The 17,309-nt window shown below is 35.0% G+C and overlaps 2 protein-coding genes and 1 long non-coding RNA gene across 18 annotated transcripts; all 3 read right to left on the bottom strand.

The window, feature by feature from the left end:
- Positions 1-2,379: 2,379 nt before the first annotated feature.
- Positions 2,380-5,454, bottom strand: LOC120006588 (putative F-box/FBD/LRR-repeat protein At1g78760). 2 transcript variants are annotated; one of them, XM_038856668.1, is made up of 4 exons: positions 5,156-5,454; positions 4,165-5,034; positions 3,927-4,070; positions 2,380-2,897 (listed from the first exon to the last, which is right to left on the bottom strand). In XM_038856668.1, exons 1-4 carry the CDS (start codon positions 5,222-5,224, stop codon positions 2,589-2,591), a joined length of 1,392 nt encoding a protein of 463 aa, XP_038712596.1. In that variant the 5' UTR covers positions 5,225-5,454; the 3' UTR covers positions 2,380-2,588. The 2 variants fall into 2 exon arrangements, with proteins under 2 accessions (XP_038712596.1, XP_038712597.1); XM_038856669.1 differs by having other exon boundaries at positions 4,165-5,031.
- Positions 5,455-9,745: 4,291 nt separating this feature from the next.
- On the bottom strand, positions 9,746-11,936 carry LOC120004914. 10 transcript variants are annotated; one of them, XR_005469666.1, is made up of 7 exons: positions 11,922-11,936; positions 11,534-11,782; positions 11,277-11,345; positions 11,125-11,172; positions 10,918-10,982; positions 10,566-10,686; positions 9,755-10,073 (listed from the first exon to the last, which is right to left on the bottom strand). It is a non-coding gene; the product is annotated as an uncharacterized LOC120004914 (long non-coding RNA). The 10 variants fall into 10 exon arrangements; XR_005469669.1 differs by lacking the exon at positions 11,922-11,936 and adding an exon at positions 11,868-11,899; XR_005469667.1 differs by lacking the exon at positions 11,922-11,936 and adding an exon at positions 11,877-11,891.
- Positions 11,937-12,167: 231 nt separating this feature from the next.
- On the bottom strand, positions 12,168-17,121 carry LOC120005313. Of its 6 annotated transcripts, XR_005469786.1 has the most exons (7): positions 16,774-17,121; positions 14,877-15,119; positions 14,584-14,741; positions 13,390-13,470; positions 12,945-13,078; positions 12,627-12,841; positions 12,274-12,533 (listed from the first exon to the last, which is right to left on the bottom strand). XR_005469786.1 is itself a non-coding variant. In XM_038854886.1 (4 exons), exons 3-4 carry the CDS (start codon positions 12,804-12,806, stop codon positions 12,180-12,182), a joined length of 534 nt encoding a protein of 177 aa, XP_038710814.1. In that variant the 5' UTR covers positions 12,807-12,841; positions 12,945-13,078; positions 13,390-13,684; the 3' UTR covers positions 12,168-12,179. The 6 variants fall into 6 exon arrangements, 2 of the variants coding, with proteins under 2 accessions (XP_038710814.1, XP_038710815.1); XR_005469787.1 differs by having other exon boundaries at positions 14,391-15,119; XR_005469785.1 differs by having other exon boundaries at positions 14,584-15,119.
- Between the last annotated feature and the right edge of the window lie 188 nt (positions 17,122-17,309).

Here is a 17,309-nt window from a genome sequence, read left to right as displayed (position 1 = left end):
GGGAATCAGTTGACTTACTAATGAAAATCTAAAGCATGATACAAGGACACCTATTTGAATGATAAAATCAGAGTGAAGGTGTATAATTCCTGATACATTGGCGTTCTACTTATTTTTGCTGCGGCCACGGGCCATGGTCATCTCTCTTATGCATTACCAATTAGCGAGAGTTGACTCATTCAATTAACATTTCGTACCAGAATTGTGAACCCCATATACTCTTGCATTTCAAATTCCGAGAGAAATAAGCCACAGCTGAGCGCGGGTTATGGCTATTATATTCTAATGTAAAATTAGCAACCAAGAATCGAGCCACCCCGAAATAAAAGCTTCTCTTTGCTTTGTATTCCTAGCTTGCTATATTAGCTGTTCCGGCAATCGTCAAGGCACAAATGATGGAAACAATTCAAATTCATGGAAACTCACTGCATTACATATATTAAAGTATTTGTGGAATGTCTAAAAGAACGCGATCGATAAAGGTGGAGAACTGGAGCTGGAAATGTGTACAGAAAAGTAAGGCTAATGGAGAACAAGTAGCGATCAAGAATTTGTTGGGCATTAATAGAGGCTCGTCTCATGAAAATGGACTCTGCAGAGATGCAAACCCTAGGCAGAATCTGATGCCGAAACATTGTCCGATTATTGGCATTTTGTTCAAATGAGACCAATGCCAAATGGGAGTTTAGAAGTTTTACATGAAAGGAGAGGTGGTTTTCTCAATTGGGATACCAGGCTCAACATGGCCATTCAAGCTTAAACAGCAAAGTAGCAAACCATGGGGTGACTTCACTACAGCTACCAAGATCTTATGGAATATTGGTGCTAAGAATAATAAATGAGATGTATGGAATACTGGTACTAAAGAATACTAAAACAGGCCGGGTAAATAGCAAACCATGGGACTAAGAGCATGTCCAATGCGTATAGTAAAATAGGGAAAAAATCATTTTGAGAGATCAAATTTGAAAAGCCATTGCTCCAACCGGTACCCCACTAGATCCCTGAAAATGGTATTGAGCTCTCTCTCTCTCAAACCTGGAGAGGCTTCTTGCATCCCTCAAAATTTTTTTATTCATTTCTGTCTCCTACTTCCCCTCTCAATCGCATGAACTATTTCACTCTCCTGTGCATTATAGGGATTTCAAGTGAGATATACACTTTAATCAGATCTAAATCTATTGTTTTGGCAGAAGTAAGAAAGAGAGAAGCTAGGCTTCACCCAATCTAAATCTTATCGATTTCGGTTGAGAAGGCAAAAAAACTATAGAGAAATCGATCGATGGAGAAATGTACAAAAACGACAAAATAAATGGAAAAACAAGGTTGGGTATAGAAGAACCGTTGTCGGTATGAAAAAGGAATGGAAGAAGTTGGCAGTGGAGGTGAGATTGTGGGCATAAATAATTATGTTTATTTTATCTTTATATGTATTTTTTGTCTATCACTTCTTTACCATTTTTCTTTATCTATATATTAAACAATTAAAAATCATAAAAGACATTAATAAATATCTTATTTAGAATAATAATAATTATACAAAAGATGATATCAATTTATTGTTATTATTTTAAAAATTTAAAATTATGATATTATTAATATTAAAATAAAAAGTATTTGTATTTGTAATAATGAGTTAAAGTTGAAGGTGGTTAGAGGTAGTTATGTTGAAAAATAATAAAATATTTGATTTGATATTGAAGTAGGGATGTGATTGAAGTGATGTTAAAATAGGGATCTCCAAAATAGGTTTTTGACTAAAATATGAGAGATGATGTCCCTCAAAATGGGATGTTGAGTTGGAGTTGTTAAGCCCCAACTACCATGCTAGAACATATTATACGCAAAATGTAAACAAAAATCCAAAATGATATATATGTCTATAATTTTTCCGTCCATAATCTATGTGCCAAACAAAAAAGTCATGTCACATTGATAAAAAAAAAAAAAAACTTATTAAATAAACCGCATAGACATGCCTCATGTTTATGTAAATTTATGGATGTTTATTTTATGAATGTGTAATGCTTCCAAACAAAAATATAATGTTTATGTAAAATTATAGATGTTTATTTTATAAATGTGTAATACTTCCGAACAAAAATTCTAGAGGTGTAAATGATTGAACGTTTTTAGATAATTTTAACCAACCAAATGATCAATTTTCCATCGATTATTCAGTTTTTTCTTTTTTCAATTAGATTTTGATTCTATTGGAGAAATACGTATATTTTATGTGAAAAAACCAACTAATCAGTTAGATTACAATCGATTTCGATTTTTCTGAGTTTTTTCTTGCAGCACTAAAAAATAGCAACAAAGATGAATTAGAGCAATCAACATCTACAATATATCCACTTGGCAAAGACTTCTCTTGTATAAATTTAAATAAATACGTGTAATTTTTATTCAGGACCACAAGGGGCAAGGAGGTGAAATTCAAAGGACTTAAAGGAGAAAGATCTAATTATTTTAGTGTCTCACAAAAGCTTTAATGATGCACGCCCTCCTAAGTACGAAAAAAAATAAATTATCCTCAATTATAAATCATCACATTAAAAAGATAAACATATAGTTAAAACTGCACTTCAAAAATTACGAAGTATTAATCTGTCTCCCAGAGAAAATTCAGATTTGAGTTTCATTACTTGCTTCATGATAGCTGGTATCTCCTTCAATTTCTCATCTAGTAATGGGTATCCATTTTGATATAAATACAGAGGATCAACGATAATTTTCTCTAACGCAATCGCATTCTCAAGCAAATATATTGCAAGTTCCATGTCAATAGTCTGCCCTACAAAGCCAGCAAGTTCCACTTCCTTAAGACAATAGTGTAGACATTTTGGGATCTTCTTTCGTTTCCTCTTCTCCACAGTTTTCCCATACCAATAAAACTACAGTGAGTGAACCAAGTTAGGGAAAAAAAAAAATACACCCCTTAAACAAGACAATTCACAATGCAATGTTAAGAATATGATTTATTATTCAATGTAATATATACTAAACTTAGTCTAAAACTTGGCTTTGTTAAAAAAAATTCTAGATATGTTCCCAATGAAGGATTTGATGCCAATAACTACGAGTAAGCCATGTAGACAAATAGATTATTCAAGCTACGACTACGTTAAGTCATGTAGACATAGATTATTCAAGATGCGATTGGATTTTGCAGCCTTACCTTCTTTCTCATATTACGGGGCATTTGGTTGATATTTTGAGGGGGGAATGACGCGAGCCGAGGCGAGCCGAGGGTGAGAATAATTCATTCCCTTATTTGGTTGAGTTTAGGAGGGTGGAATCATAAACTAACCCACCCTTATTCCCTTCTTATGGAGATTAATCAAGCTCACTAAAATGATGAGATTGACTAATCTCGTTTGAGGAAAATGAGTTTGATACTCAAAAGACTATTATACCCATTATTAAGAAGTAATCACAACTATTAAATTAATCTATTTTTATTTTTATGTACAAAAAATTGGGTAGTATGAAAATTATACAATTAAAATTTTAATACTCATGCTCACTCTTCATTTCATATCAAACATAATAATGTTCATCCCATACTCACCTCAAGCTCACACTCGTCTCAAACTCACACTCATTGGATTAACAAGCAAATGGCCCATTACAGGTTTAGTTAGCTTGGTCATACCTTCCTTAATCTCCCCCAACTATACTTACCGTTTTGCTGTTAAATTGCTGTTTCAGTTTTCAAAAAGAAAATCTTGATTAAAATATCAAATGCTCCTCTAACATTATATTTAATGTCAAAACTCACAAGAACAGACATAAGACAAATATCTATCGTCAGGCAATTTTAGAAATTGCAATAAACAAAATTGCTGTGTGCATTTTGTAATGACATGCATCCAAAGTAATTCACGTGTCAAAAGAAAAGGGCGTAAAATTAGAACACTTACGTCCAATGCAAATCTAACCAAAGAAGGAGCTGCCTCTATCAAAGGAGCAAAAGTAAGAAGACTCTCAAACTCGCTTCCATAAACCCTCAATTCAAAATTCTTGAGGTGTGCAAGCAAAGGGAATTTACGACGTTTTACCTTTTCCTAAATAACATCATAGACACGCATAAGACAACATGTTTCAATCAAAAGAAATCTAGGAGAACAGAAATAACAAAACATAATGAAGCACACTAACCTCGAGATGCAGCACAAATAGATTAAGTGTCACAAGTTGAAATGCAAAATTTGAAAGCTCAGGAAAATGACGAATGATGTATTCAGGATATCTCCCACGAAAAGATAGTTCAACGAGTTTGGGTACATTCGTGAAAGTGATCTTTATCGTTTTACCAAAATACTCGAATGATAAGAGATTTGCTGCAGAGATATATATGCTTTCCAAATTGTCGCAATATGCTATCTTCAAGTACTCCAAGCAAAGTGATTCTCCAGAAACTTTAAGATCAACGAATGAATCTGAACGTTCAACAGATAATTGCCTAAGAGATGGGCAACTAGCTATGAAGTATTCAACAATATCTCCACTTATGTTTACACAATTCAATTCTAGAGCGATTAGGTATCTACAATAATGCAGCCTCTTAAAAGTGTCACATAATGGGGGGAAAGAGTAAACCTTCTTATGACGCACACAACGTACGTGCTTCTGGAGCTCCATCACCAGCCGTTTAACTTTTTTTTTAAATGCAAAGTCAACCCATTCGTCAATATCACGCCTATGATTTCCATCCAAATCAAATTGAACTCGAAATTCGTCTATGGAAGATCCCTGATATGCATCCAAGACAAGATTTACCCAATCCACATATTTGTCCCTTTCCACAGCAAGCATCTTATTATCAAGTTCTCCCAATATTCTTCTTCGTTCCTTCAGGGCAAGTAACGCTTGTGAAGCATCAAAATTCAAGGTGGGAATAAAAGTCCAAACCTTGCGCCATCGTCGCGCAAGGACAGCAGTCCTTGCTGCTTCTTCGATTGACAAGAGAGACAGAATGGACACCAGAACTTCATCTGGTAGTCCACTTATCTTATCCTCTTCTCTCTTCTTCCAAAAATCATAAAAAGAAAAAAAAATTAGAATAAAGATATAAGATGAATAATAATCCAAAATAGGGTAAGTTAATCCAAAATAGGGTAAGTTACGGAATTCAACTTCTAAACCTTACCTTTTGTTTTTTTGCAGAGACAGATTTTCGTAGCCACCTTAGCTTTCTCCCCGTTGTAAGCTTAAACATCCTCTTACCCGAATAATAAACCAGATGTATAAACAAGAGATAGATCCGAAATATTTTCACAATGGTAAAACGGAGAGATGCGTACAAATTTTGACCTTTGACAGAAAACGGTCAGTTGTTAAACTCTCCGATGGGCGGCGTCTTCTCCTGTAGTCATCGCCTGATGTTTCTTCTTCTTTGGTGTCTTCGCCTGGCCTCAGGTCACCTACCAAATTTCAGTCTGCCGGTGCCCTAGCATGAAGGTTTTATAGTATTGTTGTAGTGCCAGGCCTTGGGTTGATTTGGTTGATTGGGCTGCTTTAGTTCTTTGGGCCAGTTAGTTTGTTATATTGCATTGGGCCTGTATTATGGTTTCTCAAATAAATTGTTTTAGGCTCCGTTTGGCACAGCGGAAAAATTAATTTTCAATGTTAACGGAAATGCTGTGAAAAATATGCTGAGCTTAAAGTTATGAAATATGCTGTGAGATGTTTGGTGAATTAAAAACTGACGCTAGCAGAAAAACTGTTGACTAAAAGTATTATTTTGAATTTAATAATCATTTGTTAATCATTTTGTTATTAAAGTTAATTTAATAAATATAATTTATTATTAAAATTAATTTAAGTATATTAGAATTTTTTTATCAAAATTAAAAATTTTAATTAGTCAAATAAATAAAATAATAAGTTTTTATACGAAGATCATTAATGTGTATTTTATTTGTTTTATAAATATTAAATTAATTTCTATAATATTAATTATATATATTAAATTTATTGGCAAAAATATTTATAAAACTAAATAATATATTAAATATATATGATTAAGTTGTGGGACCCACATTAAATAATGTAAAAAGTCAAAAAAATTATGATGGGGTGGGTCCCACAAAAGAAAATTGAAAAAAAATAAATAAAGGAGGCAGCTGAGAAAGAAGCTCTCATTGGGAGCTTCTTTCTGGCCAGCAGGTCCGCTGGCATGGGCCAGTGGATCCGCTGGCCGTTTGTGGCCTGTTTGGCACCGTGGAGCCGCCCTGCCAAACAGTTACTTAGTCAAAACAACACAGCATTGTATCAACATTTAAATTTATTTTAATAAAGTAATGTTATAGATCTTTAATTTATGACTCTCATGTCATTAATTATAAACACACATATAGGTTCTATTAACATCCGACACCATATGAAATAGTTATCTATCAATTATATAAATATAAATGTAATACTGAAGTTGAAGTTGAAGTTGAAGCTGAAGCTAGTGTCTGGTCGGAAATATGAGACCCGGCCTTGGCCCAGGCCCAGGCCCAGGCCCGATTTTGAGAATTGGGCTTCGAGTCGGGCTTGGCTCTCAAATTAAGGTCTGTACCATTAAGGCTCGGGCCTCGAGTTGGGCGGACCCAACTTTTTGACTATATAATATTTATATATGTATTTTTTTGAGGAAAATGTATTATATATATGCATATGTGTAATATATATGTATATGTATTATGTATAAATATATACACATACATTGTAATAATGTATGTATATATATATACATATATTTACATAGACAGTGCACACTCCACTGTCTGTGTATGTATGTATATATATATATTATACATATTATATATATAAATAATGTATCTTGCTTAGTCGGGTTTGTGCCGGGCCAAAATTGATCCAAGGTGTTGGAATTTGGGTCGGGTCCGGCCCCATAAATGAAGCCCAGACCCCATCCAATTTCGGGTCGGGCCAAGCTTTGCCCACGTGTTCAGGCCGGGCCGGGCCTAGGCCCGCGGGCCAAATGATGACCTCTAATTGAAACTGAGAGAAAAAATAACGGATTACTCACAAGTAGACATGTGTAAAGATAAGATTTTCTTTAAAAAAAAAATGTTTTTAAGTTGTGTTGATTTGGTTTGGTTTCTTAATTTGATGAGGCAATTAAAATGATTATCACTAATATAAATATAATCATTAGTATAAATTATCGTCTTTGGAAAAGAATGGACACAATAACGATTGAGACTCAATCTTTATTTGAATCTTAATTACCAATAAATTGCCGTTTTCAATGCTATTCTTAAGCATTTTAATGTTAATATTATTACCTTTACAAGGCTATTAAATTGTCAATTTAAGAGTATTTTTATTTTTTGCTTAACGTTTCTTTCAACACGTTTAACGGCTTTGACCCTTTAGGCTCCATTTGGAACTTCGTATAGGATAATATAATTTTCCTATCTAATGTATAATTTAATCCTTGTATAAGTTGATGTATAATGTAATCATATCCGGTGTTTGGAAATAATTTGATATTAGGTTTGTATAGTATAAGATTTATGATAATATGTATGGATTACCCCCAATTAAAGTGAGAGTGAGGGTTTTTTTTTGTCATTTAACATTGAAACAATTTCTATATAAATAACAAACAAATGTTTCTTGGAAACAATTTCTTGAAGAGCAAAGAAAAAAAATACACGAGGCAACAAACTAGACAACATGTCTCTCAATTATAATGGGGATCTAAACCCAGCTAGACTTGACTGACACATCCAAAGTAGGATTACACATATGTGGGATTCTCTTAATGCAAATAACAACAATGAGTTAATCATGCAAGTGAGCCGTTAGTTGAACGGCAATCACATTACATATAAGAGATCACTCACCCATTAAGTCATGGGTTTGAATCCTACCCCCTTTGTGACCTTACAACTTCTCAAAATTTGAACAACCATCAAACACTAATAGTGTGTTTGGATTGAGGGATTTGGGGAAAGGAAGGGAAGGGAAGGGAAATGAAATTTCTTTCTAATTCCTTTGTATGAATACTTTAGAAAAAAACTAAGGAGAGAGACTTGAAAAGGATTAGGATAAAGATTTCGTTAAAAGGAGGGATTTGGAGATAATTAGGGGGAAGATTTCATTCACTTTCCTTCTTTTCCCTTTCCCCAAATCTCTCAATCCAAACACACTATACAACTTCCCTGAAACTCTAATGCTCCTCCTATTCGCCCTCGAGTTGTTGTTTCCTTTCTCTATACCAGCTATAAATAATACTCTTTGTTCTTCTTTTCCAACCCGTAAGTATGCTCTTGCAGATTTAGTGTAGATCTAGTTGACTTTGAGATTGAAAAGATTGACTAATCCGTCGTAACATTCTTTCCTTCCCGAAGATCTTCAATGCCCTAGCTTCCTCTGAAAAATTGTTCATGGATTTGGTTTGATGAACATTATTTGCATCCCATTTTTTACTAAAAATACCTCACCCTAATATATTTTTAAAGAGTAAATGAGTGTACTTAATAAAAAACGGGATACAAATAATCTTCATCTCTGGTTTCAGAGTCGAGTATTCTTATTGGGTTGAGTTGATCAGTCAAATGTTGGGCTTAAATATCATTAACCTTAAATTGGGCTTCTTTCAATATTGACCCATCTATTCAAGTCTTAAATAATGTACATTATAAAATTATTTTTATTAGTCCTGTCAACAATATATCCATTGACAAGATCTCAAGTACGTATGTATATATTGCTATTGTAGCAGCCATTACTCACTTGAAATTTGAAAGAATACAAATTTCTCTCTCAACCATCTTCCTCCTCCTCTAGTCTTCATCTAATCTCTTCCGCAAGCACTTTGAATAATCAAAGTTTGACAAAGACCGGTTTGCACATCGAAAAAGCACAGGCAAGGAAGATTGAAAGAGGAAAGAGAGATATAGACAGACGGTGAGAGATATGGAGAGGACTGAGAAGAGACGACGAGGAAAGGAAAAGGGATTTATTGGGATAAGAGTATTATTGTCCATAAATGTTTCATGGATTTATTGGAATTCTCTTTAGGTTTTGAAACTCAGATCGACCGATGGAATTAGTTCAACAAACCACCGGGTATGATTTCAGTCTGGTCTACTACATAGAAACCAATATTTTTTTAAATTGGTCATTTTTATGCGAACTGTCCGGTTCCAAATTGAACCGGTCGGTACATGTGAACCGGATCATGCGAACCAATGTATAAGTTACGAGACATTTCATGTCTAAGACAATATGTTTATTGAATAAATTATATTCTTTCAATAGTGTCCCTACATATTATAATGAGATATAAAACATATTTTCGCAAATTTATTTATTATAATATTTTATAATAAATAAATATGTAAAAATATAAATATTTTTACATATATGCTTTCTATTTTTTCACTGTTTAATTTTTTGTATTTTTTTAATAACTATATTTGTTTATTTATTTTATCATTTTATATAATATACTAGGCCCATCCCGCGCGTTGCGACGGGTGTTCTATAATTTACGGCCTGATCATTTTGATATTTACGTAATGAAATTGACCATGTTATTGCTTACACCTTTGCAATAACACGAATTTCAAACTCAGAACAATGTAATTTAGCACAGGGTCTGTCAATAATACCAAAGTTAGGTAATTCAATCTCATAAAAATTAAGCATCTTCATGCTCGCAAGTTAATGTAATTGTAGGCAATGTGGGGATTTGCCTTATATCAATCGAAGGCAACTGGAAACCGCAAGTCAATAAACCAGACAATTGTGAAAATTCAGTTTAGAAACAGTTCACTACTTCTAAAAATTAAATATGCTACTTATATGACTGTTGAATAAACCTTCACTAAATTGTACTTACCTCTTATGGGGAGATGAGTTTCATATGTTACAATGTCAACCTTCTCTCAAGCCCATAATCCACATCACTCAACCAGTTCTTAACTTCTTATATCATAACATTTACTACGAAATGCAGAACATGCGTGCTGTGATTTTTTTTTTTTTGAAACATCACACCGAACAATCTAACCTGTCTGCTAGAACTGCTTGGAAGGGCATTCGATCTGCACAAATAACAATGTCCATTTAAACACAGAGCAAAACACCAAATCAAAGAAAGAACTTAAGAACTCAAGGTATGTAATAAACATCTACTGTATAATGTGTATATGTGTGTGCCGAAAATCAAATGGAATAATCAGTAACAATTATCACAAATCCAAGAATACAAATAAAATAATTAAACATCAAAGCAAGAAACATATGACGAAGAAGAAACATGAGAATCTTTGAATTATTGTGCAAATAGAGATTGAGAAAATCGAAACTTATTCACAATTTACAGTAGTAACTCTAACGATGACTACTTGATAAAAATCGATTTGCCAATTCCATTTGGAAAGTTTGGTATGATACCTGTCATCAGATAAGTAGCATCCATATCCTGGATAAAATAAAAGCAGAGCACGATACAAACCAAAACATACGCCTTTTGATTCCTCTACCTTGAAGCAAATTATAACTGACACCAACAAAACAAAGCTGCTGAGAAATACGTAGGTGGGAAATGTTCAGCACCAAGGTAACACTCTGAATTGCAATCTGGAGTATGAAGAAGAGACAAATATGGTAAATTAAGTCATATAGCTGTTCCCTGATTATGGAGGCAATTGCAGGCTGCAAAGGTAAAGTGAGTATCATCTTAGGTATATGTTTCAAGAATTTTACGGTTAAGAACATATAAGCAAAAAAAGAAAGTCAAATTTAAGTGTAGATTTTATGTCCATTCTTAATTTGAAAGCATACATGTATTCAATTAGTCACAGAACCAATAAAATATTCATGATTTCAAGAACATGGTCAGAGAGATGGAATCATACAAAGCAAAGCAAAGCAAACCCAACTCACCTGAAGCACAAAGGAAAGTTGTAAGGCAAAGAACAAAAGAACACCAACAATTGGCCACCAAGAACCTGGAACAAACAAAGTTAAGATAGATCACAACATTCGAAATAGATTACACACACCCTCATGAACAAAAAAACCCCCTCTCATACAACAGCGAATGATATACGGAGGGAAAATACAGAAGAGGAAAGAAGCAAAGACCCATACCAAGCTTATAAGATAGCAGATATCACCGAGGAGTGAAGAGCAAGGCAGCTGAGGAAAAATCAATTAAGTAGGAGATGGAAGGCAACTATTTCAGATACAGCGAATGAGACACGAAAGGCAAAATCAGAAGATAAAAGAAGCAGAGACCATACCGAGCTTAGAAGATCGTATATTTTTACAAAGAGAGAAGACCCCAAGACAGCCGAGAAAACTCAACAAAGCTGCACGACCCGAATCGAAGATCAATCCAAAATTAGCGGCACAAATGAACATGAAGAAACAACAGACAAAATTAGGGCACATGTAATTGACAGTCCATAACAAATCGATCAATCCACAACCTTAGAACAAAGAGATCGAAAGCACAACTACAAAACATACCGACAAACAACAAAAGAGGATGAACTACCCCCAATAACCCGTCAGGAGCTCAAAAATCGACCCATAAAGACTCAGACATGCGATGGGACTTTGATGACCAACAAAGGAGGATTCATGCAAGCAAGAAACGACCCAGCAGATGCACGCACGGAGTCGATCTGTACTGATTTGTCTTTCGTAGATGCAGACGTCGTTGACACTCTCACATAAGACAAAAACCTCAATCGCCCGTGAGGTGCATGCATCTGGTGTGGGAGGTTAAAATACAGTAAGATCCCTGCTATCAAAATAAGTGATTTGTGAGGATGCAGGATATTTTCGTATTTGCAAATAACTATATATCAAGCACAAGCGAGAAAAACCAACTGAACTCGCCATAGAAAAGCTCCAAAAGCATGCACTTTAGAGTTACATACTAGGTAGAGACCCGCGCGTTGCCGCGGGTCTTATAATTTGCAGCCATATGAGGAGGATATATATAAACCTCTTTCGTCGAAATGAGTTCATGACTTTCGTAAATATATTACGTCCTTAATAAAAATTATGAAATGCAAAAACAATTCAAGCACGTGCAATGGTTTTATGGTATATTGTTTAGTTATTAGTTGTGTTTATCCTATAAAAAGGAGCATGGTAAATATTTGCCAAAAAAAGGGAGTATCTGTAATAAAGTTTTATAAAAAAGCTACACTTACAGATGATTTCACATTAGAGATGCAATGAAAAAGGAAAATAAATGACGGGACCCTATAAACGACGGAGAAAGGATAACATAACAGAGCTCCTATTTCTCCTATTTGAAGTTCGTAGTACAGATGCACTAATATTTGAAGAAAATATGAACACGGATATGAAAGAAATATACCCGTATTACAAATACAATGAAAAGAAGACCATTCTAAGGTCTCATCATGCCAGAAGTACCATAAAATGATTCGTTTCTCGTAGATTTGTAGTCGACGTTGATCATAATTTTTCCATCTCTCAAGCATCATTTCCGTACTAACAATCATCGCTGGTATCATATTCTGCAAAATCATTATCACAAAGTTAGAAAGGATGATATATAGTCTTGTGGATTCGTTCCATAACAATGACAGTAGTATTAAGTAAAAGCTTACTTTCAAGCTCTCTGCATGGAAAGTGTGGTTTTTCCTCATCTTAGAACATTTTGGTCCAATGGATGAATCAAGGCCATCTCCTACTAACTTATTTATATAATCTGGAGTAATTTTTGAATAAGTTCTGTCTTTATTGTTCAGTATCTCTTTCATCAGCTCTGGCTCCAAATCACCGAGCATGTTTGAGGACTAAACCACATAAGAAAAATTCTCTCCTTACACATCAAATATACAAATTGTTAAAATCTGCATTGACTGCATAAATCCTTCTTGAAAAGTAATTGTAGAACAGAAATTCGAAAGGGAAAAAATCATTACCATATCTTCTGAACCATGACTGCAAGTGAGGCTCGACATAGGAGAATATATCTTGTGATATATGATCCATAGGTCTTGCAAGTGATTATTTTTTTCATGCGTAGTATTGCTTTTGTGTTTTGACCTTTGATTCCCTGCAAAAGAGGAACGGGACAGGGAAATATAAAAGCATTACTTTAGTTGCATAAGACATATACGACCATCTAAGCATCTCTGTAGGACATCAATTTAGCTTGGGTTTGGAGCATTTTGCACTTGTAGAACAGAAGTTTATTCCTTTTGCCTGCGACATTCTCCTATCTGATTAGATAGGCTAAAAACAAACTACATAAATGAATAATGGAAATTATGCTTCCCATAATGGAGTGTCATTGAACCAAACAAAAGGTTTCCAATTGAACAAATATATGTTTTGGAAAAAGAGACAAATAAGATTGCAAGTTACCTGAATGTTTTCTTCATTTTTCTGTAACATAGATTTTGAATATGCTCCAAATGACTATCCAACTCATCATCATCAAGATTTCTTGGAAAAGATAAAATCAAAAAGAAGAAAAAAAACAGCATCAATCAAAAATAAAACACCATATCTAACGATAATGATGCTGAAGCACCTTAAACCCAATATCAAAAATGTTTCTTACTTCAAAGGATTAATTTGTGCAGGTATATTTTTGTTTCAGACTTATGGTGTAGATCTATAACTAATATCTCCTAATGAATTTACACATTCAAACTCAGTATTAGAGCATCTGCATCAGTTTCTCTTAACAGATTCCCTAAAATACAGACAAAATGTCACTTTCCCCTATTTTACAGATTCCCTATCCAATCAACACTGCATCAGATTACCTATCATATTCTCTATTGCATTAAAATAATATTTATTTCTCTTTCCTTTATTTATTCTATTCATATAAACTACTTCTATTTAAAATAATAAGTTAATTACATTTAAAACAATATATTAATTAAAATAATAAATTAATGTTATTAAAAATTAGAAAAAAAAAATTGAGGAGAGAGAAAGAAGAGAGAGAAAAAGTGAGGAGAGAAAGAGGAGAGAGAAAGAAAGGAGTGAGGAGAGAGTGAGGAGAGAGAAAGAAGAGAGAGAGAAAAAGTGAGAAGAGAGAAAGGAGTCAAAATGTGAGGAGAGGAGAGAGAAAGAGATGAGAGAGAAAGAAGAGAGAGAAAGAAAGGAGTGAGGAGAGAGAGGAGGGAAAACATGATGAGAGAGGAGAGATGAGAAAATAAAGTAATAAAAAATATTATTTTATATTTAGGGAAGTGAATAGTGGTTCTCTAGATGTAGGGAACTACTGTTCATATTCTGTAAAATAGGGAACCTCTAGGTAATCTGATGCAGAGCTCTATTTTGACAAAATCTCTAAATTTTACAGACAGACTCATGTTTAGGTAATCTGATGTGGATGCTCTTATGCAAACCTTACACATAAGCAATAACTGTGATTGGCCATTCACCTCACAAAAGCAATAACTGTGCAAACCTATATCTAGCCACCAAGTGACCACCCCAACCTAGCTTCACATTTATTCGTCCAAAAATTGACGTCTACTTCGGCCACATGAAATGAGATACAGAGAGAAAAAATAGAAGATGAAAGAAATAGAGTCATACCAAAGTTAGAAGGTCCCAAACAACAATTATTCCAGACTCATCAAATGAGAAACGAAAGGTAAAACCAGCAAGTGACAACCAATAAAGCAGTAACCCCTATCGAGCTTAGAAGATAGCAGATATTACCCAAGGCAGCTGAGCAAAACTAAGCGAAAGACCTGTCAAAGAGTGAAGAAGAAGAGCAAAAGAAACATCGAAGACAAATCTTCAGGGACAGATCCCAATCACCAGGGTTTACACAACAGCAACAAAAGTCAACCAAAGAGGGAGAAAAGTAAAGAACGAAAATATACAGAGGTGAGTGATGGACGTAAATTGCTGCGTGGATACATGCACCAACTTCAACGGTCGAGATGAGAAGCCGCGGGAGCAAATCGACGTATACAAAAGGGCGACAACGAAGACGATTTGCACCTGATTCTTGAAGACAGAAATCGAATTGAGAACTGGACTTAGAAGCAAATATTTGTTTGAGTTCTCTTTCAATCTTCCCTCACTGCGTAGTTCATTCCCCCGAAAGGTGCAGCTCTGACCAACTACAATGAAACATAACACGAAGAGATTGAAACCAAAAACCCAATGTGTCAAAGATATCAACAAAATCTTTGATATCTTTGACAAATGAACAAAATCTTTGAATTTGTCAAAGATATCTACAAAATATCAATGATATCTTTGACAAATCAACAAAATCTTTGAATTTGTCAAAGATATCAACATCTTTGATTTACTTTATTGACATTATTTTTCTTACTTTTCCTTTCTAACGCCTATATAAAGGCATGTTGTACACAATCAAGATATAGTGAAAAATATAGATCCTTTCACTTCTCTAACATGGTATCGGAGCCACTCCTGTTGAGGCACTCCAGAGTAGTGTACGTACTACCATTGATACAACACATATTATTACAGCATTGGTCCAACACTCCTTAGGTGGGATCTTGGTTTTGGGTCCGTCCCCAGTCGGTTGCGGTCTCCTTTGAGATGTTCTTCTCTTTTCTTGAGTTTTGGTGTCCTCCGTGGCGGTGCTCCTTCCGCCGTTAGTCGTGCTCTTCCAGGGGTACTCCTTTGCTCGGGCCCCTAGCTAGACCCGATTGCTTCTTCTGCCTTTTCATCAGTTTGAGCATGGTTCCTCGCAGTTCGTTCCTTTGGCCTCCTGCTGCCGTATGGTGGTGTCCATGTTTCTGGCTGCTTTTCCCTACTGTTTCTACCATCGCTCTTGGTGCTAAGATCTCGGTCCTCTCTTGGAGTCCTTTTACTGCGTTTTTAAGGCTTCTCTAGAGATGGGTCCCTTCTCGGAGTTTTGCTGCTGTTAATCTTACTATTTGCCCTCTTTGGTCCCATTCCGGATTTCTGCGTGCAGTCTTGGTGTTCCTTTGTCTGCTCTCTTGGGTTCCCATGTGGATTTTTTCTTGCTTTTTGGTAGCCTCGATTCTCTGAGCTGGATCCCCATCCTTTAGTGTTTGGGTTTTGGTGCGTGTCGCTGGACTGCTCCTTTTTTGGCTTCTCGGTTTGTTGGTTTCTTTATATTCAATTCTGTCAACGATATCAACAAAATCTTTGATATCTTTGAAATTTATCTTTGACAATATCCACTCTTGACCAACCTGCTGATCTTTTCACCAAGCCACTCCTGCCAGGTCGTTTCAGAGACTTAGTTTCCAAACTCAAGCTTACTTCTACTGCACCAACTTGAGTTTGAGGGGGGATGTCAAAGATATCAACAAAATCTTTGATATCTTTGACAAATGAACAAAATCTTTGAATTTGTCAAAGATATCTACAAAATATCAATGATATCTTTGACAAATCAACAAAATCTTTGAATTTGTCAAAGATATCAACATCTTTGATTTACTTTATTGACATTATTTTTCTTACTTTTCCTTTCTAACGCCTATATAAAGGCATGTTGTACACAATCAAGATATAGTGAAAAATATAGATCCTTTCACTTCTCTAACACAATGGAATTAAGGAACAAATCAAAATACCCATGAAACGAAAAACCAGATATTGAAGGTTAAGGATCCAATTTTTTATCCACCGCCCAAATCCAGTGTGCATCCCCCGCAATTTGAAACCCAAGCAGCGGCATAATAAACATCAGGTAAAATCATAACAGACCCCCACATAAAATAACACAACCACACAAACCGACCAAACTGAAATAGTGGGAGGAAATACCTCTCTACGAACGTTGCAAGCTGCTAGCAGGGAATGCAACAACAAAAGATGGATTTCGAGTTGCAGACTGGGGGTTGATGAAAGCTGCTACCATTGAATACATCCGCCAAAATTGACGTGGCAGATACATGCATCTCACGGAAGGAAGATTAGAAAGGCAATAGCATTCGGACGGCGAAGATGAAAGCCGAAAAAGGTGATCGAACGGCCGAAATTAATGCATTGAAGGAAAACGAGCAACTCGCCCAATCTCAGCTACGGGAGCTCATTCGGATGGTGAAGATGGAGGCTCAAAATGAAGATCCAACGGTAGGAGAGCGACATAGCCAATCCACAGACGCGCGAATAGGAAAAAGACCATGGAACTCGCCGGGAAAAGGCCCCAAAAGCACCAACTTTAGAGTAATAGTATTAGATTAGATTAGATTAGATAGTAGTAGTAGATAGTAGATTTCTTTGTTATGTGAAGACTTAAGAACATATGAATGATTGTTAACATCGTGAATTTTTGAATAGAGACATATTAATGAAGTATT

Source organism: Tripterygium wilfordii, chromosome 9 (genome assembly GCF_013401445.1).
Source record: "Tripterygium wilfordii isolate XIE 37 chromosome 9, ASM1340144v1, whole genome shotgun sequence".
Taxonomy (NCBI): domain Eukaryota; kingdom Viridiplantae; phylum Streptophyta; class Magnoliopsida; order Celastrales; family Celastraceae; genus Tripterygium; species Tripterygium wilfordii.
This window is presented reverse-complemented; position numbering and strand designations above follow the sequence as displayed.

Coding starts and splice junctions, on each gene's coding strand:
- LOC120006588 (XM_038856668.1), bottom strand. CDS start 5,224: ATGTTTAAGCTTACAACGGGGAGAAAGCTAAGGTGGCTACGAAAATCT. Junction 5,035..5,155: donor TCTCTGCAAAAAAACAAAAG/GTAAGGTTTAGA, acceptor GATTTTTGGAAG/AAGAGAGAAGAGGATAAGAT. Junction 2,898..3,926: donor TGGTTAGATTTGCATTGGAC/GTAAGTGTTCTA, acceptor CACTCACTGTAG/TTTTATTGGTATGGGAAAAC.
- LOC120005313 (XM_038854887.1), bottom strand. CDS start 12,806: ATGCTCGGTGATTTGGAGCCAGAGCTGATGAAAGAGATACTGAACAAT. Junction 12,534..12,626: donor TCCATGCAGAGAGCTTGAAA/GTAAGCTTTTAC, acceptor ATGATTTTGCAG/AATATGATACCAGCGATGAT.